This window comes from Pristiophorus japonicus, chromosome 21 (genome assembly GCF_044704955.1).
Source record: "Pristiophorus japonicus isolate sPriJap1 chromosome 21, sPriJap1.hap1, whole genome shotgun sequence".
Lineage (NCBI taxonomy): Eukaryota > Metazoa > Chordata > Chondrichthyes > Pristiophoridae > Pristiophorus > Pristiophorus japonicus.
The window spans coordinates 44,262,029-44,283,456 of NC_091997.1; the positions used below are offsets into that span (position 1 = coordinate 44,262,029).

The 21,428-nt window shown below is 45.3% G+C and overlaps 1 protein-coding gene across 4 annotated transcripts in view; it reads left to right on the forward strand.

Moving 5' to 3' along the window:
- LOC139233977 (unconventional myosin-Id-like) overlaps window positions 1-21,428 on the forward strand; it is a 671,189-nt gene that overhangs the window by 245,965 nt on the left and 403,796 nt on the right. For 3 of the 4 annotated variants that reach the window (XM_070864719.1, XM_070864717.1, XM_070864718.1), the window contains exons 15-16: window positions 673-839; window positions 11,011-11,218. In XM_070864719.1, coding sequence (XP_070720820.1) covers window positions 673-839; window positions 11,011-11,218 — 375 coding nt within the window. Of the gene's footprint in view, window positions 1-672; window positions 840-11,010; window positions 11,219-16,403; window positions 16,451-21,428 lie in introns of all 4 variants that reach the window. The other variant, XM_070864720.1, reaches the window with a different exon arrangement.

A 21,428-nucleotide genomic window follows, 5' to 3' on the forward strand; every position in this document is an offset into this window, starting at 1 on the left:
GTTTGTTAGATGCACATTTTATTTTATGTCTGCATTATTTTGTTAATTTGGTTTATGTCTGATTGACACTTGCTTGCTTCACATGTCCATTTATTTGTCTGCACATTGTGTACGGAAGAGTTAGATGCGGAAGGATGGGAGGAGGATCGAGCGGACCATAAACGCTGTCATGGACTGGCTTGGCCAAATGGCCTTTTTCTCTGCTGTATATTGTATGTAATTCTATGTAATGCTACTGAGAACAACATCCAGTGATTTCAGTGATGTGTAACGGGTGGATTTGTGAAATTCTCGTACTGTTTCTCCTTGAATTGTGCAAAGCATCCGGGAGTACAATTCTCAACTTCCAAACATTTGGGGTGTTTCTGGGGACAGAATTCTGTGCTATACAAGCACTGGAGGGAATAGATTGTGGGAACAATTTGAGGTCATTGTTTGAGATCAACACACAATAATATTGCCTTTAGTGCAATTGTTCCTGTATTGTATTAGCACCAATGCACTAAGTGGTACCTAAAGATGATGCATAGTTTTAAGATACTGTCTTGATGCATCTACACGCAATTTCAGTAGCAACCGATTTCATCTGTTATACAAAGTTCACTGTCATTAGTAGCATCGGAAATCTATATTATATATGGCAATTTATAGATGACCGTTTCTCTTTGGCAGGAGCCCTACTATGTCCGTTGTATCAAGCCCAACGAGCAGAAATCTCCGCTGCTGTTTGATGACCGTCGCTGCCAACACCAGGTGGAATATTTAGGTTTAATGGAAAACGTGCGTGTTCGAAGGGCAGGATTTGCTTACCGACAGACTTATGAAAGATTCCTTCAGAGGTATGGATTTATGATCAAATCTGATGTGTTGTGAGGAAATAAAGTATAACTAATTATACAGCAATAATAGAATATACAGCACAGAAGGAGGCCATTCGGCACATTGAGTCTGTGCTGGCTCTTTTAAAGAGCAATCCAGTTAATCTTACTCCCCCGCTCTTTTCCCATATCCCTGCACTTTTGTTCTCCAAGTATTTATCCAATTCCCTTTTGAAGGTTACTATTAAATCTTTATCCATCACATTATCAGACAGTATCCAAATCCTAACCGCTCATTGCGTAAAAAAGTTTTTCCTCGTATCGACCCTGGTTCTTTTGCCAATCACCTTGAATCTGTGCTCTCTGGTTATCGACCCAACTACTGGAAGTAGTTTCTATTTATTTACTCTATCTAAATCTTTCCTGATTTTAAAGTTGCCACAATTTCTGTTAAATCCTCAAACATTGAATAAAGAAAACATTGAAATTGATGTTTAATGTATAGATTGGGATTGTGTGGAAGCTTTATTCTCAGAATGTTAGACTCCCAGTCAGATGGCCCCCATTGGACCCCTTCCTTAATTAACATTAAAGTTAGTTTAGTATTGTTCCTGGGGTCCCAGGGGAATAGTGCTCAACTGAAACTCGCCTCAGCACTTTTTACATTTGCCTGTGTGGCTCCGTCATGTGGGAGAGCCAATAGAAAACAGCACCTTCCTGAGCTTCCAATGACCACACTTGGGACCCAGAAGCAGTCAAGTCTAGGATGCAGTCAGAGGTATGGAGTTTAGCTGCTTCTTATGTGCCTTGGCAGTCAGAGCAGACAGCACACCAATAAATATAAAAATGCCTATAGACTTGGGTTTCCTATTTGGGCATCTTTCCCACTTATTAGCTGAACCACTAGATGGAGCTCTTTGCAGTAATGCATTTTCTGCCTCTGGGGAGATTCAGAACTGGAATGAACTCACAGAAGAGCTCATTCTGTTAGCTGGTCATGGAATAGTGGTGTTGACGAGGCATAGTAGGCCATCCATGTATTGCTGCCAGAATATTGTCTGCCACTGTCTGAAATGGGTTTGGGAATTTGAATTGAGTATGACACCAAGAATGTGCTAGAAAAGTTCAGTACTGCAGAGAACAAACAAAAACGTGAGGTAGTTGAAGCCACTGCACATGCAGTAATGGTCACTTGGGGAATTACATTGAAACCAGTGTGAAGAAATTTATGGCCCAGGTTGATTTGATCTCTTCCATATTGAAGAAAGCAAGGGTATTGAGGTTGTAAAAGCCTGAAGGCAACTGAAGGCTTTATAACATAAACTAGGTGCTGACATCCAAAAATTCTCCTATTCCTGAAAATTTGTGAAAGCAATTGTCACTCGCAATGTTACTTCCAACTGATCTGGATTGGTACTAAGAGGGCATTGCAGCACAGCACTCAGTATCTGTTTTGCCCAATGACAGAGTGTTGACATAGGAGTGTTGATTGCGCATCCCCTATTTTAATTGCTGTACCATTGGCAGCCGTGATCAGCTGCTTACGCCCTAAACTCGAAGTCTCTTCCTAAACCTCTCTGCCTTGCTACCTCTCTCTCCTCTTCTGTATCTCTTCTCTTTTAAGAAGCTTCCTAAAACCTACCTCTTTGACCTAGCTTTTGGTTATATGTCCTAATATCTCCTTATGTGACTCGGTGTCAAATTTTGTTTGATAACGTTCCTGTTAAGCCTTGTGACATTTTACTACGTTTAAAGTGCTATATAAATGCAAGTCGTTGGAGAGGAATGGGAGTAGGCAATTCAGCCTCTGGAGCAATGTTCCCTTTAAGCTGCGCAATTGCGCAGCACTCTTGAGCTCATGGGCAGCTGGTGACCTGGCTTTTAAATGGGGAAAAAAAGCTTGCATGTGTGGAATTTTAAATGGGCCGCACAGCCGCGTGGCCCAAAAATAAGTTAGAGGGAACTTTGCTCTCAAGCCTGCTCCGCCATTCAATTAGATCATGGCTAATCTGTACCTCAACTCCATTCACCCACTTGGCTCCATGCCCCTTGATACCCTTGCCTAACAAAAATCTATCAATCGGAGTCTTGAAAGCTCCAATTGTCCCCCAGCATCCACAGCCTTTTAGGGAGAGAATTCCAGATTTCTACTACCCTTTATGTGTCAAAAGTGCTCCCAGATTTCCCTCCTAAATAGCATAGTTCCAGTTTTAAGATTATGTCCCTTTGTTCTTAATTGCCACACCAAGTCTCTTCACTGGAGATCAACAAAACTGCACTCCCAGAAGGGGGTTACTGGATAGTGATCCGATGTTTTTTTATTTTGTCCTAAGTCCTCTAGTACTTCAGATGAGATCAGCCAGCTCAACAGAGTCTTAGGGTGTTACCTGGGTCTTCCTGGTCTGTATGACTCAGCCATGTACTGGCAAAGCTCACTGAGTTATCAGCAGAATAGTGTTAGCATTCTGCCATAAATCAATGCATTTCTTTGTGAATAGGCTGACTTTTAAGTAATAGCAGCTTATGCAACTTTTTTCACCCATGGAAACGGTTAGCTGTTGGGCTGCTAATATTTAAAAAAATAAAGATTTGCATTTATATAGCACCTTTCACAACCTTAGGACGTCCAAAACGCTTTATAGCCAATGAAGCACTTTTGAACTTTAGTCACTGTTGTAATACAGGTTGAGCGCCTGAAATCCGGTGTTCCAAAATTGAGAATGTTCCGGAATCCTGGCACCAGACCGATCCGTGGCGGGGTTGTCCGGAAACCAGACAATGTTCTGAAATCTCGACTACACCCGCCTCGGCAGCCTGACTGCGCCTCGACCTCGCCCCCGCTCCAGCCCGACCCGGTTCTGGCCCCCCTCCCTCCCCCTTACCTCGGCCCCCCTCTTCCTTACATCGGCCCAAGCAAAGACGTTCCAAAATCCGGAAATATCCAGAATGGCCTCGATCCTGAGGTTTCCAGATTTCAGACGCTCAACCTGTATAGGGAAATGCGACAGCCAATTTGCGCAGAGGAAGCTCCCTCAAACTACAATGTGATAATGACCAGATAATCTGTTTTGTTTTAAAGTGATGTTGGTTGAAGGATGCCCTTCTTCGAAATAATTTTTGTATTCGTTCACGGGATGTGGGCGTTGCTGGCAAGGCCAACATTTATTGCCCATCCCTACTTGCCCTTGAGAAGGTGGTGGTGAACAACCACCTTAAATTACATGTGTTCTTTTACATCCACCTGAGAGTGCAAACGGGGCTTCAGTTTAACGTCTCATCCAAAAGACACCTCTGACAGTGCAGCGCTCCCTCAGTACTGCACTCGATTGTCAGTACTCTCTGATAGGGACATGCTGAATTCATTTTTCCTCAGACTTTTATATCATTTCAGTCTTGTTTGATAGATCCACAAGCACCTTTCACATTCCTCCCACCAAAATCAATCCTTCTATAAACTGCGCTTAATCATAGAATTCACATTTCGGGTATAATTCAAATACATGTAGAGCATGCTTAACTTCGCCTCTTCACTGCTGTCCCTAGAAGTCTTGCACCATGATTTATAAAAAATATAGATTTTCATTTATTTAAGCTATACATTTGCTGAGGTTTTATTTTATTATTCAAGTTGATTTTTTAAGTATTCAGCTAGTTGTTTTACAGAATGCCCTCTAAATATTTCGTAAGCCTTTTTTTTTCTACATCAGACATTTTTAGGGCTCACACAAACCATGTGTCTGGCTGTTTGAGATGGCCAGGTGTTTACAGCCCTAGTGGATTTTCGGTACAGAGGGATGACTGAAATCTCCATGATGTTTACTGTCAGTGCTAATTATAACCTCTGTTTATTGAGCCAGAGCTGTCGGTGCACAGCAGGGTGGAACCTGAATTATTCCACTGAAAAGAAATCAGTGAATTGTAAATATCATTCATTAGCAAAACCAGCTCTTCATTATCAAATCGATATAATGGGCCTATTTGACTTTATTTTTACCCAGTTTACTCCCCATCTCTCCTGAACAGAATGGTTTTCCATGGGGTAATTTAGGAACAGGAGTAGGCTATTCAGCCCCTCTGGCCTACTGCGCCACTCAGTTCGATCATGGCTGATCTGCAACTCAACTCTCATTTTGTTCATATTTCTTCCCCCCACCCCCCCTTGCTACATCCCAAACCCATGACTTCCAACACCAAGGGCATCAGGTGAAAGGGAACACTATCATCTCCAAGTTCCCCTCCAAGTCACACACCATCCCGACATGGACATATATTGCCATTCCTTCATTGCTGGGTCAAAATCCTGAAACTCCCTTATTAACAGCATTATGGAGCACCTTCATCACATGGACTACAGTGGTTCAAGAAGGCGGTTCACCATCACCTTCTCTCGGGAAACTAGGGATGGGCAATAAATGCTGGTCAGGCTAGTGACGCCCACGTCCCGAAAATGAATATATATATTTTTTAAAACCCTTGCCTAACAAAAGTCTATCGATCTTTGTTTTGAAAGTTCTAATTGCCCAGCATCCACAGCCTTTTAGTGGAGAGTGTTCCAAATTTCAACTGCGCTTTTGTGTGAAAAAATATTTCCTTATTTCACTCATGAATGGCCTAGCTCTAATTTTAAGATTGTGACCCCTTGTTCTTGATTTCCCCCACCAGAGGAAACTTTCTCTGTATCTACCCTATCAAACATTTTAAACACCTTGATCAGATCACTCTTCAATCTCCTAAACTCGAGGAAATACAAGCCAAGTTTATGCAACCGATCCTCATAAATTATCCCTCGAAACCCAGTGCCAAAGGCGCAAGCAACATTGCAGCCAAGTAACTATTCTTCATGAGTTTCGGCAGGCTATTAAAGCATGAGGAGAGATCAAAGCCAGATACTCACTTGACATCCACACACAGCACTTTCCAGTGGACAGTGATCAGGATACGGTAACTCTGGCTGATAATTTATTTCCCTTTAGCACTCATTCTTTTTGTAATTTCTTCAAATTATGTAATTATTGTGAATTGGTCTTCTGAATTTAACAATGCATGACAAGTTTATGGAACAATTAATATAATTTTCAATAAAACATTTAATGTCAATTAAAAATAAATACTACATGTTAAAGGTTAAGAGTACTGTCTCTAGTTAGTTGTTAAAACAAGGCTACACTCTATAAATCAGCAGAATACCTACCTGAACTATACTTATATTTAAAAAAAAGAGAAATGATAGTGTGTGAAACATTCTTCCTTATTTTCTTGCCTCCCGACTCACTTCCACCAAATGTACTTCCAACTAAAGGCAAGGAATGCATAAGGAAGTCAGACTTAAATCAACCCTTGACCTATTATGTCTTGCCCACATCTATTCAATCAGTCAGTTCTACCCATATGGATTCCTGTTTACTCTTAATCCTGATTTGAAATGCAAGATAATCTTTCAGCTCCTGATTCATGCCGATTAAAACTCCTTGACCTTCTGACTTTTCTACTGAAAGCAGTTAAATCCCCATCCTCTATATAAGAAAAATATTGAGCAAGCCCTGCATATAACTCTGTATATTAACTTCACTTCAACGTGTCTAAATCTCCATCGTCCACATTACTTTCTCTAATCCTTAGACCCAATTGTAACATTCCCAGTGCCTCACCTGAAATCAGCAAATTTAGCACAGAGCTGAGATCAAATTGGAGCCCTTCCTGATATGTATGGCTAAGCGCTGAGCCATTAGGGAGGTCCTGGAATAGATCCTTTGACACAGATTGACAAGTGCTTCTGATGGTATAGTCCCCACCACTTGCACCGTCCGCGCTAATCACAGACAGCCTCCTGTATCGGGCAAATGGCGCAAACCATTTGTCATTGCTATTGGAGTCAATTACAAAGGCTACGGATATTTTGTGAAGTACTTACCGATTTAAAACCGCTGCTGATTTCAGGCAAAGTTAGATAGGCAAGCAGCTTTAATCAGCTGTTTGCACTTTTTAAAAACCACGAGAGGCAGTCGAAAGTTGGAGCTGCCAGAAGTCTCAACTTTCTGACTTCCTCTTGTAGTTGTTAACCATGTGAACAGCTGATTAAAGCTGCCCGAAGTCTCCATCAGCTGTTCACACTGTTCATAATTACGGGAGGCAGTCAGAAAGTGGGGACTTTGAGCAGCTTCAATCAGCTGTTCGCACTGTTAACAACTACAGGAGTTAGTTCATTCCTACAACCTATTCATCATAGGCAGTCCCTCGAATCGAGGATGCTTCCACATCAAAAAGTTTGCTGGTGTTTCAATGAAGGACCTAAAATTGCAGGTCCCGAACTAAATCTTGAAGGGTGGAAGATGCCTGAGCGTGGATTTTTTTAACATGGGGTTGGTCGTTGCACATCAGCCACCACACGGGCTTGACAGACCTAGGTCTTGGTCCAATGGCAACGATTAACCAAGACAACTGGAGACCTGCTCTGCTGCACAGACCTAGTGCGCACACATATCGCAGTGTGGGCTGGCCTGTGCTGCCCCTGGGCCCTCGCCTCTTCTGGCCCAGAGCGCACGCCTCTCCTGGGCCCCAATCACATCCCTCTACAATCTCTCGCCGCTCCTTCACCCCGACCTCGCCACTCCTGCTGTACCTGTCCATGCTCCAATCACCGACCTGGATCTTGGTGACGTCCCTCTTCACTGCCATTTGACAACCTATTACTGTTTTACCGTTTACCGTGTATAGCGGGAATCAGGTTAGCACAAACACTCCTGCTTTATGTGCGTGGGTCCAATGTTCCCTTTAAGCTGAACGGCCTGACCTTCTGCGCAGCTGACTTTACGGCGTATCAAATGGGAAAAAATGCGCATGCTCGGAATTTTAATTGGGCTGCGCAGCCCCTTAAAGGGACTGCACATCCCCAAAAAATTAGCGGGACATTGGTGGGATCTGTATTTGTTTTTTTTCTTTTTGCTAATAACATCAAAAATGAAACAAAGAAGGCAAAGATTAATTTAGCACATAGTTTCATACTGCACAGTAGAATAAAAGATTTTTTTTTTAGCATTGTGTTAATGCTGATCTCTGTCCGCATGCACAGTGATTCACATTCTAAACGCACGATGATCATTTGCACTTGTTACAGTGTGTTCTTCTAAAATGCAGGTCTACTTAATGTGACAAAATGCATTGATCCAGTCTGTTAATTATTATGGGAATGCTGCACTATCAAAAAATAATGAAGCAGATGGTGTTCCGTGTTACCACTACACAGGCTGCTGGGATGCATCAGCAATGTGTTCTTACAGCGTGGAATAATTGTGTGTTATTGTAGTCACAATGGCCGGTATAAATCAGCAAGCAGCACAGGTTAATTCTTCAAGGTGTGATTTTGGAACTAATTTGGACTCAGTAGTGTGATTCTTTTGCTGTTGTTTTGACTTTCTGCCTTTGTTGTTACAAGATTACTGAAACGATTTGTGATTCCGCCTTTATTTTTCTCTTCTGGTTTTTTCTCCTTATTCCTTGAAGACATTTTCAGGGGTCGTAGTTCCCCTGCCTTCCAATACCTTGCCAAAGTTGGCCACGAGTGAGCCGAGACTGAGACTGTTGGCAGCTGTTTTGGCAGCTTGAGTCTGCTTTTGTTCTTGCCCAACATACCCTTATTGTGTTATTCATGCTTTCCAGCACTGGATAGCATTCAAGAGAGTGAAACCCTGGCTATTATTTTATTTCTCCTTACCAAGGCTGACTGAAACATATCTTTTGCCACCCAAGCTGATGTCAGCAAACTTGAGGGCAACTTGGGAATTGAACCCGGGACCTATTCATCTATATGGTTTGGCACCTTTACCTATGACTAGACCATTGGGGGACCTGAATCAATTCAGCACTCATTACAATCAGAATTATGTTCTTGTATTACAAATAAACTAGTTGAAAGTAAATTCAAGGAGCTCCACCTATATGTGCAGGGCAGATTGAAGCAGTGCTGTGAAGTAACAGAGCAACAAATTTGTTGGAGTTTCTCCTTTCCTTCAACGTTGCCGTGTATCCTGGAGTTATATTATTCACCCATGGAGTCCATGCTTTAAATGAAATTTGCATATCACCAATGTGTGCATCATACTAATTAAGTATTTGTTAGGCTGACACTGAAGTGCAGTACTGAGGGAGTGCTGCACTGCTGGAGGTAGCATCTTTCAGATAAGATGTTAAACTGAGACACAATCTGCCCCCTCGTCTGATGTCAAAGATCCCATGGCACTATTCGAAGAAGAACAGTGGAGTTCTTCCCGCTGTTCTGGCCAATATTTATCCCTCAACCAACACCTAAAATAGTTATTTATCGCATTGATGTTTGTGGGATCTTGCTGCATATAAGTTAGCTGCTGTGTTTCCTACATTACAACAGTGACTTCACTGGCTGTAAAGCACTTGGAGATGTACTGAAAGGTGCTACATAAAAAAGACTTGCATTTATATAGTGCCTTTCACGACCATTGGACGTCTCAAAGAGCTTTGCAGACAATGAAGTACTTTTGAAGCGTAGTCACTGTTGGAATGTGGGAAACGCGGCAGCCAATATGCGCACAGCAAGCTCCCACAAACAGCGATGTGATAAACCAGATTATCTGTTTTTATTATGCTGATTGAGGGATAAATATTGGCCAGGACACCGGGGATAACTCCCCTGCTCTTCTTCGAAATAGGCCAACTGAAAGAGCAGATGGGGCCTCGGTTTAACGTCTCATCCGAAAGACGGATAAATCCAAGTCTTTTTCTGTTACTTTATGCTGAGTTCTCCATTTTGTACCTGCATCAAGCACGAAATGGAGAGGATATAATGGCTCTCGTCTAATATTTTGTACAATAACACCAGCACAATGGGCTAAATGGATTCCTTCTGCTCTATGACTCCAAGAACATTTGAGATGAGATGAGCTCAGCAGGGTGATTCGAAAAAAAAATGTGTGAAAAAACCCATGTCACTAGCCTGATGGTTCAGCTCATAAAGCCAAGCTTTCCCTCAGATGTGTGACCTAAGTCAATGTATAATTCGCCCTCAATACCCCATTTACAATAGAAAATGGGACTCGTATCAATGCATCTGTCAGCTCATGTTTGCCAATGTAAACAATATGATTACTAATGGCTACATTTAAACAAACTCATTTTTTGGGGGCATACAAAAGACGATGGCAGACAATGGAACTTCTGATTTTTGTCCCATTATAAACTGGCAAAACCCAAATCACAGCCAAAAAGATTGTCGAATGACTATTCCCTCCCCCCATCCCACTCCTCCAGTGTTACAGATGAAATACTCTTTGGGGTGATTGCTGATGTGTGGCTGCTCAATCTAACAGGAGAAAAATAGACCAAATAAAAATGTTATAATGTGAATTCTCCGAGATAAACGGGAAATTAGAACGAGAGGTCGAATGATAAGTCGACCCCTGCCAATAGTTTTTTTTCCCATTATGCATAAGTAATCATTAGGTGAGAAAGTAGGAGCGCTGCATCAGGGATGGGATGTCCAAAGTATGGCTCAAAAGTCCTGCCAATCTGGATTTGAAGTCAAGGCATTCACTATTTGAGCTTATAGTCCTGGAGCTGCTCTCTTATTTATGAAAGTTCCTAACTTGGAACACCAAGATCCATTATCATGCACATATTGAGATATATGAAAATCACTAGGAACATATTGATTTGAACTTTATATGTGGCCTCCACAGTGTTCACATAAATGGCCAGTACTGCTTGGACAGTACTGCATTAGGTTATGGGATCTGTGATTTGCTTGTAGGCACTGTTATAATTGTTTTCAGTTCTGCAAACCACCACCAAGGTTTGTAAGACAGCAGTCATGGTTACCTATGTAACCCCCACTGGCACTGAATGTACATAAACACCTATCACTCTGCCATAATGTTTTGGTGAGTCAAGCTTTGTGTCGCTCATGGCAAAAATATGTTCAGGCTGGAAGTGCTACCTGCTGGAGTCAGAGCAGCAAACCAATAGGGAAGGGAGCATTATGGCATGATTCCTTCATATTCATTGCTGGTGCATCTTCACCATTTGATTCCCAAATGAAGCTATTTCAAACTGAAGTATAATTGTAGATGCGTTTCTAATGCATTGAAGTTCATTGGTTTCTTTGCTGTTTTCACATTCGTGTAATAGATAGTCATAAGCGCTCCCTTTCTCACCATCTTTCCAGATATAAGATGATTTCAGAGTTCACATGGCCAAACCATGACATGCGATCTGATCAAGAGGCCGTGAAGAAATTAGTAGAGTGCTGCGGGTTTCAGCACGATGTGGCTTACGGGAAGACCAAACTCTTCATTCGGACTCCAAGAACGTTGTTCACTCTGGAGGATCGGCGAACACAGATGATTGAAAGGATTGTCCTCTTCCTGCAGAAGGTATGAGCAAGAGATGTTAGAGTGCAGAACACCTCAGCCACCATCAAAGGGAAGGGAGATAATGTAAATTCTCCAAAAATAAGAATAGTAAAAATTATATTGGACATGACGAAGCATAAAGATCCACTAATTTCTATTGGAAATTACTTGACAAATTAAATATCCCTGCAAGACCCATGTCAAAGCATCTGCAGTTTTTAATTCTTTTTTTTTTTTAAAAAAAGATATTTTACAAATATTCAGCAGAATTTCAACATTTTAGAAAATCTTAACGTTTTGTTGCGAGGCAGAATGATTATACACAGATAAAACGCAGAATGAGTTCCGCAATATCTGTCTCATTAAAAACAAAAGGTCACAGTACCGAGAATTATATCTGATGTGATGCAGCCACTTTGGACATTCAAGAAAGAGGTTTGTACTGGCAGTACAGAAGGAATAGGAAGGCAGAGGAGCACTGATTATTAGGCATGTGAAATGCAACATCAGATTATACAGTTGAGCCTATTGTAAACACCATCATCATGAATTTGTATGTCTGATTCAAGGACAGGAGGCTGAAATTTGATGACATGAAACTGAGAGATGATGTTTTTGGGTGCTGCAAGACTTGTAATCACAGGATTTGAGAGCTCCCTTGATCTTATGCTTTGTAATCTGCGCTGTTTTGCATGAGCGCATCGAGATTATCTTCCTGTAATTTTGCGCCTGCAATATCGACGTCCATTGTGATCTTGCACTTCTGGCATTACACACGCATTTTTCATCATTGCCCATCGACTCGCCATAAGGCAATGCTGGCCATTGTTCACATACAGAAAAAATTACATAGGATTTCATAGGATATATGGCACAGAAATAGGCCATTCGACCCAACCAGTCCAAGATCCACTCGAGCCTCCTCCGGTCTTTCCTCATCTAACTCTATCAGCATAACCCTCCATTCTCTTCTCCCTCATACACTTATTTAGCTTCCCCTTAAATGCATCTATACTATTTGCCTCAGCTACTCCCTGTGGTAGCGAGTTTCACATTCTCACCACTCTGGCTAAAGAAGTTTCTTCTGAATTCCCTATTTGATTTCTTGGTGACTCTTTTATAATGATGGTCTCTACTTATGCTCTTCTGCACAAGTGGAAACACTCTCCCTATATCTACTCTATCAAAACCTTTCATAATTTTAAAGACCTCAATTAGGTCACCCCCTTTGTTTTTTAAGTGAAAAGAGACCCAAAGGAAGATACCAGTAAATCTATTACAACTATTGTCCAAAATAACATGGCCAGGGGCTGGCTTGCATACATCCTTGGGAGTCCATTCTTAATTTTAAGCTTTCACGTTGCAGCATCTTGAATGGCTACTGGTCTAAAACCAACTGGGGAATCCATTTAGATGTCCCAACACACACCGGCTGGTTTTCCTGTGGGATAAATTTGATTTGATACACTCTGTATAAAAATCAGGTAGCTACTTGGACTGTAATTCTTATGTAATTGTCAGAGAACCAAGGAATTCAATTGGAGTCCTCCAGATTAATGGTATCAGCGCAAATACTGCTTAAAACCTGCAAAACTGAGGCTGAATTTTATGTTGCTCATTGTTCTCACAGATTGACAATTACAGTTTACGCAGCTCTCAAGACTTAGCTATCCCAGTAATACGCTAACAATGTTTATATCTATAGAATTAAAATGATTCTGTTTCAAACTGTGCACTAATACAAAGGCAGGGATACTGAGAAAATCTAATTATAAAACAGGATTGTAAATTCTTTTATTAGCAATAATGCAAATCTTTCCTTAATGTACTCTGGACCAGCTCAGTTTAATTTAGCAATTCTATTATGCCATTGTGTATTGACTGTGAGGTTTCTTTCAGATTAAGGGAACATCAACTTTGAACACAAATGCTGTCCAGGATGGTTAGGAAGGTCATGGCTAATATTTAGCATTGGCTGGCTTGTCAGTTTTTATTTCAGTAGCACCGCATGCTGGCTGTATTTACTGTTCCTTTTGCTTGTTAAGAAACATGTCTGGCTCCCTGTTTCTCCCTGTGATCATCTCAGATGGCAGCTCCAATGCTGTGGGAAACAAAGAAAGCTGTTGGGGGAAGATGAGAGTAAAACAAGTGAGGCAGAAGACGGACAAAGTGAGGAAGGGGAGAGAGAGAGAGAATGTGTGTGTGTGACTGACTTATGAGGAAGGAGAGACATGGAGAAACTGAAATGAAAGAGCAATCTTGTAACTGTCTGTATGCTTAGCTACAGAGATATGAAAGACTGAGTTATTTTGTCAGGGCTGAATCACTGAATCGGGTAGATTCGTTCAAATTTATTGTTGGGGATGATAATTAGTTTGAACGACCCTTGAACGAAGCCATGCGAGTCGATCTCTGTTTTCCTTACCATTGTTTTGTCTGCTGTTGTGGCTATGCAGGTAGGTGCTGTCACTGCGTAAGCATTCTTCCTGTATTTAAATCATGACATAATGCATTCTCTTATATTCAACTCATTTTTCCCAGGATCTCTAAACTATAGAACCTCTTACCTTCCTCAATCTTCACTTCTGCTGAAGATTACAAGTTTTTAAAGCTTGGTGTTAGCAAATTACCGCTGCTTAATTTGCCTTTCTTTCCTCCCTATTCTATTCAATCTTGGTATGTCCTGCAGTATGGGCCTTGGCCCTTTGCCTAGAGTTCTTGTTAAAAACAACTTGGAGCACACCTAGTTGCAGTTTCAACACATTAGTTTGCTTTAACAATGAGTGCTGCAAAAATGCTAGAATGACCTAAGCTGTGATGAGCAAATATATTTCCAACACATCCCCTCTGAAGATGGTAGTTCAGCTAGTTCTGGTCTCTCCAGAGCTCCTCCAGTTGTTTAGCCTGGACCTTCTTGCTGTACATCATTCCAACATACCTGCCATATTCAGTGCTGTGTTAAACCGAACTCCCTTTGTTCAACCATATTGATCAACATATTTGTGCAACTAAATACAAGAAACCAAAAAGAAATGAGAGCTCCAGCGCATAAGAATTGAGAGGGCATTAGCTGAACAAGGTGCTCATTTATTCTGTGGTCATTGTCGACAATAAATCCGATCAGTGAAAATATTTATTTAAGTCATCAAGATGTGCCTAGAGTGGTGCAGTAAACACCAACTTGGCAAACTATGATATTTAATGTTCGCTAGTAACCAGGAGCTCTGGACTCTGTACTCAGCAGTGTTCGGATTTTAAAGCTTAAGAGATGGGGTCCCTTCGTCATTTTGCACCTCCGCAGGATCGCGCACTTCCTAACCACACTCTCACTTGCCACCTTTCTCTCTTACTAGTGCTAATCGATACAATGATCTTGTTTCCTCTCACTCAGACCTAAATAGCCCAGACTTCTACTGCCCCAGAGTTCCATATTTCCCCATAACTATTTGTAGGTGATCTTTTCTTTCTCCAATTGTATTAGCTTCAAGAATTTCTTCAGAATTCATTTCTGCTTGTGGCTAATATTAAAAGCCAATCAGTTATCCTCTTCCTCACCTTTCTCTCCTGTCATGATACCCTGTTCTGCCTCGCCCCTTTGTCTGGGACATAGGAGTAAAGATTGCATTATGAATTTCATGTAAAATATAATATCCAAACACATGAAATCATGAGGCATTTTCCTAAACATGTTTTTATAAAATGCAGTTCCCTCTAGAATATTTATAACTGCACAACAATGTATTGCTGCGATAATGTTTAATACAGGTTGAACCTCTTATCCGGGACGCTCTTACCTGGCACCAACCCTCATCCGGCATCATTTCTGGCGGGGGAGGGGGACCGGTAGTGCAGGCACATGCACAGATAATTTTTTTAATTATCTCTGCTCTCCTGAAGACGGAGACTCCTTCCTCTCCGTTTGTGAAGGCACTGATTGCCTAAGTGGGTATTCAGGTCGCTGGGTTAGGGGAGAGGTGGAGGAAAGAGTGGTTCAACCTGTACTACTAATAATTAAATTTTGAATTAAATTATAAATAAAAGCTTGATAAAAGTTTTTTTTTAAGAAATATATTTAAACCCCCAGCAAGTTTTTCGCTTTGCCGAGCTTGGCCGTTACCTTTTGCCTCGATGCTGGGGTTACCGGCTGCCTCCTCCTTGTCGCTCTGCTGGAACACCTGCAGCCACAGAGCTGCCATTGCTCCACTTATGCTGAGTGGGCTTGCTCTTAACGCGATCCCGGCTCAGCACATGGATTGCAGAGTCCCATCGGCCTGCCTCTCTGGCTGGGGTCGGGCCGGCACGCTCCTCCCCTCCTCGCTGCCCTCTGGGCTCCCTCTGGGATCGGGCCTGCGTGCTGTGTCCTTGGGCCAGCCGCTCCTCCCCTCCCCGCAGCCCTCGGCGCTCTGCCAAACGTAAAGAAAAGACCTCTTCATTACTTTGAATGCCCTAGGAGAGGCACACGCTGGTATAACCTGTGGAGTAAGCCATGATGGGGCGGAAGGAGGCCAAGCGTCGCGGAGGTACTGAAGCTGGGCCTGAAATGTTGACCTTCCCTTGATCGTCAAAATCCCTTATTTGACACCGGCCAGATCCCGAGGGTGCCGGATAAGAGCGGTTTCACCTGTATATGCAATTAATGGTGATCAGTTTCTGCTGGCCTTCCCCCTCCCTTCCTTCCTCAAAGTGGGTAAAAAAAAGTAAATTCTGATCCACCCATTAATTATAGAAAACCAATGGAAAATATCAATACTCTGCAGCCTGACTTGAGGCATTTTATTATTAACAACCTGGCCGCATGTTATCATGCACATAGTCTGAGAAAATAAAAGCAAGAAGTATTATTGCAAAAATTAGACTTCACAGAGACATGTATTTAGATCTCCTTCACAAATGGAATGAACATTTGTGATGCTTCTAGTGCATTGTATCTAATGCATGTGTTACAGGAGAACCTGCATGTTATAAAAAAGTGTCTTTATTTGCTGTGGTCTGTGTTTGTTGCACATTAAAGCAGTATGTACTAGTAGCGCTCCTAAATGCTTCGGTGTCATTATCATGGTGCTGGTTTTATCATTAGAGTTTGGTCATTGATGATTTAGTCAAGCAATGTGCTTATATGCTGGTTGTTAGGACTATACCTTGGTTTATTGAGCTCTATTTAAGTGTTATGACATTTGATTTTTTTTCTCTTTTGAACGCTTAACAGCAGATGACATGCATCAATTGCAGTGGTTACAGTTAGTGTCACTACTGGTGAGTATAAGTGCCGAACTGTTGTATTTTCATTCCTCCCCTATGCTCATGAAGACAGCGACTTGTGCTGGAATATAGTTCCACGGGCACTGGTAGACTTTCAGTACTTCATCTAAGTGACCATTCTTCATGTGAGACTCAAGACAGTGCTTGTCAGCAGGCTATTTGATTGTAATGGGGCATGTCTTGCCTTTACCTAATGTCCACACAAAGCTCTTTCCAGCAGAGCTCACTGTACAGTGATCAGGAGCAGGATTACTGGTGGCTTTAATTCTATTTGTTTCCTCTGTCTCCCCTCCCTAGCACAGGGAAACTGAGCACAATTGTACTGCTACTCCCACTATCCTGGCTGAAATCAGAAAGCTCAGCACAGACCAGGGATCAAACCTGGAACTGCTCTGTATGGCACAGTAACATAACAGATGTTTAATTTACGTACTGTGTTAGCTGTAAATTGCTTGGAGGAACCCATTTGTGATCTGGGCGCAAGAGTGTTTACAGAATGAAAAATTGCTAAAAAATCAGTCCAGCAGTGAGCGCTGTGCATAAAGGAATTTTATGAAACAAAATGCTGAAAGTACACAGCAGATCCACCATCATCTGTAATAAACCACTGTTTAACGCTCTGGGTGCAGACCTTTCTTCAGCACCGGGGGTCTGCTGTGATTCCAGGATTTTCTGCTTTAACTTCAGATTTCCAGCATTTGAGTTTTTATTTCTTTATAAAAAAAAAAAGCTTCATATTGTCTGGATATCCAAGAATAAATAAGGTGGTATAGTCCAGTGATCTCTTTTTAAATTTAAGGAATAGATTGTTTTCAAACAATGATGTTTAAATTTTGCCTGAATGCTTGTGTTTCTCAGTGGACTGTTTGAACGAACCATTGCATTTTAAAAGAAAATTATGAAATTAAGTTGAGAGGATATACTTTTACTGTTTATCTTCCAGTTTTTGAGTTTGCATGATATTTCAATTCTACTTCTGCCATGTTCTGACATTCCTTCCCATGTTTTTTTCTTTGCAAGCATTTTTGTTCTGCATCACTCCTTGTTCACTTTTGCTAATGTGTAACTGCTTCTTTCTATGTTGAAGATTATACTTCTATTTTGTTTCTCTTTAAAAAGAATTCTCATTCCCCCATCAGGTGGATTTGTCTCTGCACATGTTTTGATTTTTCTTGCACATGTCTGGGGACCACTTAATTAGAAACTATGGGCCCAAGTTTCCACACGCGCCTAGAACGGCGCAGTCCCGACCTGGACGCCCGTTTTTCGCGCCACAAAGTGCGCCTAAAAAAATCCTCGGTATTCTCCACCTACTTGCAGGTCCTCTGGCCCTCGGCGCAGCCAGCAGGAGTTGTGGGGGGGCGGAGCCAGGTCCCTGCGCTGAAAACAGTGCCGGGACCTCTGCACATGCGCGCTACAGTCGGCACGCAAGTGCAGTAGCTCCAGGCGCCGAACTGTGTGGGAGGGGCCCGAAGCACGCAGCCCCTAGCCCTGACTGAATGGCCTCACTGGGGCTGCGTGAATAAGGCTCCTCCCACGGCCAGCTCCTGCTTCCCCCCCCCCCCCCTGACCAGACCCGACACTCGCTCCCGGCCCGCCCCCCCCTGCCTCCGGACCAGACCCGACACCCGCTCCCCCCCCCCCCCACCCCTGCCTCCAGACCAGACCAGACCCGACACTCGCTCCCGGCCCCCCCCCTGCCTCCGGACCAGACCCGACACCCGCTCCCCGCCCCCCCCACCCCTGCCTCCAGACCAGACCAGACCCGACACCCGCTCCCCGCCCCCCCCACCCCTGCCTCCAGACCAGACCAGACCCGACACCCGCTCCCGGCACCCACCTGCCTCCGGACCAGACCCGACACCCGCTCCCCACCCCCCCCCCACCCCTGCCTCCAGACCAGACCCGACACCCGCTCCCCCCCCCCCCCCCCCACCCCTGCCTCCAGACCAGACCCGACACCCGCTCCCCCCCCCCCCCCCACCCCTGCCTCCAGACCAGACCCGACACCCGCTCCCCCCCCCCCACCCCTGCCTCCAGACCAGACCAGACCCGACACCCGCTCCCGGCACCCACCTGCCTCCGGACCAGACCCGACACCCGCTCCTCCCCCCCCCCCCACCCCTGCCTCCAGACCAGACCCGACACCCGCTCCCCCCCCCCCCCCCCCCACCCCTGCCTCCAGACCAGACCCGACACCCGCTCCCCCCCCCCCCCCCACCCCTGCCTCCAGACCAGACCAGACCCGACACCCGCTCCCGGCACCCACCTGCCTCCGGACCAGACCCGACACCCGCTCCCCCCCCCCCCCCCACCCCTGCCTCCGGACCAGACCCGACACCCGCTCCCCCCCCCCCCCCCCCACCCCTGCCTCCAGACCAGACCCGACACCCGCTCCCCCCCCCCCCCCCACCCCTGCCTCCGGACCAGACCCGACACCCCGCTCCCCCCCCCCCCCCACCCCTGCCTCCAGACCCAGACCCGACACCCGCTCCCCCCCCCCCCCCCCCACCCCTGCCTCCAGACCAGACCCGACACCCGCTCCCCCCCCCCCCCCACCCCTGCCTCCAGACCAGACCCGACACCCGCTCCCCCCCCCCCCCACCCCTGCCTCCAGGACCAGACCCGACACCCGCTCCCCCCCCCCCCCCCCCCCCCCCCTGCCTCCAGACCAGACCCGACACCCGCTCCCCCCCCCCCCCCCACCCCTGCCTCCAGACCAGACCCGACACCCGCTCCCCCCCCCCCCACCCCTGCCTCCAGACCAGACCAGACCCGACACCCGCTCCCGGCACCCACCTGCCTCCGGACCAGACCCGACACCCGCTCCTCCCCCCCCCCCACCCCTGCCTCCAGACCAGACCCGACACCCGCTCCCCCCCCCCCCCCCCACCCCTGCCTCCCAGACCAGACCCGACACCCGCTCCCCCCCCCCCCCCCCACCCCTGCCTCCAGACCAGACCAGACCCGACACCCGCTCCCGGCACCCACCTGCCTCCGGACCAGACCCGACACCCGCTCCCCCCCCCCCCCCCACCCCTGCCTCCAGACCAGACCCGACACCCGCTCCCCCCCCCCCCCCCCACCCCTGCCTCCAGACCAGACCCGACACCCGCTCCCCCCCCCCCCACCCCTGCCCAGCCAGACCAGACCCGACACCCGCTCCCGGCACCCACCTGCCTCCAGACCAGACCCAGACCCGCCCCCCCCCCCCCGGACTGAGCCGACCTGACCCGCGCTCCTGTTCCCACTCCCCACCTCCCCGACTCGACCCGCGCGGAGGTCATTAAATTCTACAATAAATCCTTATTTATACTTGTACAAATATTATACAAATAAATCCAACCTGAATAAAAATTTATAAGCAAAGAAAAGATTAAATAAATCATCTTCCTACCTGTGTGAAAGTGCTTCAGCCAGGGAGAATTCTGCAGCAAGCCTCACAAAATGAGGCAGCCGTTCCCGAAGGCGGGCGGGCATAAGGGATGGAACCGACAGAACGCGGGGGGAGGGGGGGGGAGGAGAAGGAAGCCGTAACGCGGCGGGGGGTGGGGAAGGAAGCCGTTCCAGACGGCGGGAAGGAAGGAAGCCGTTCCAGACGGCGGGTGAGCGACTGAACGCAGGGGGGTGGGGGGAAGGAAGCCGTTCCAGACGGCGGGAGGAGGGAAGGAGACTGAAGGCTGCAGGAAGCCTCAGAAATTGAGGAGCCATTTCCCGACGGCAAAATGGGGAGGTCATCGGGAAACGGCTGCCTCAACTTTGAGGCTTCCTGCAGCCTTCTCAGTGCTGATGTGCTGATGGGCAATGTGGCTTTTATTAAAAAATGTTTCCAAAAACTGAACTACAAAAATGGCCGAGTGCCAATGTTTCCTTCACACTGCGCGTGCGCGAACACTCCAACGCGCAGCGTTGCCGGCAGGAAAAAAAAACTAATTTAAATGGTACTCGCCCCCTCCCACTTACAAAATCGGCGCGAGTGTAGGCTGGGCGCCGCGCCAAACAGGCAAGGAGTTGCAGGGCGCTCCAGAATCGCGAGTTTTTTTTCCGGCGCCGTTTTAGGCGCGAAAAACGGGCGCCCAGCTCGGAGGGGCGCCCGTTTTTTATCGTGTGGAAACTTGGGGCACAAATGTTGCCCGAGGCTTGTGAATTTTGAATTGAGTCCCCTAATCCTGTGTTCACTATTCATGCAAAAGAAAAGAAAGAACTTGCATTTATGTAACGCCTTTCACAATGTCAGGAAGTCGCAAAGTGCTTTACAGCCAGAGAAAACTTTGAAGTCTAGTCACTGTTGTAATGTGGGAAGCGCGGCAGCCAATTTGCACACAGCATTGTCCCATAAAACAGCAATGTGATGATGATCAGAGGAACCATTTTTTTGTGATTTTTGGTTGAGGGATAAATATTGACCAGGCACCCCTGCTCTTCTTCGAAACGGTGCCTTTGGATCTTTTACTGATATATCTAAACTTTACTTAAATCCTGAGTGAACAAATGTTTTAATGTTTATTGCGTGGCAGTTGTCTCGCCTAATCTATTTTTCGAAAGTTTACTCAGGCCGTTCTTGAAAGCTTGTATTGAATAGCCACTAACCTTTTGGTGAAGACACGTTAACAAATTGTATAATGTAGTGATAAGCGTGATAAGGCATGATCCTAATAAGAACATAAGAAATAGGAGCAGGAGTAGGAGCACCATATGGACCCTCGAGCCTGCTCCGCCATTTAATACGATCATGGCTGATCTGATCATGGACTCAGGTCCACTTCCCTGCCTGCTCCCCATAACACCTTATTCCCTTAACAGTTAAGAAACTTTCTATTTCGGTCTTAAATTGATTCAATGTCCCAGCTTCCACAGCTCTGTGAGGCAGCGAATTCCACAGATTCACAACCCTCTGAGAAAAGAAATTTCCCCTCATCTCAGTTTTAAATGGGCGGCCCTTTATTCTAAGATCGTGCCCTCTCGTTCTAGT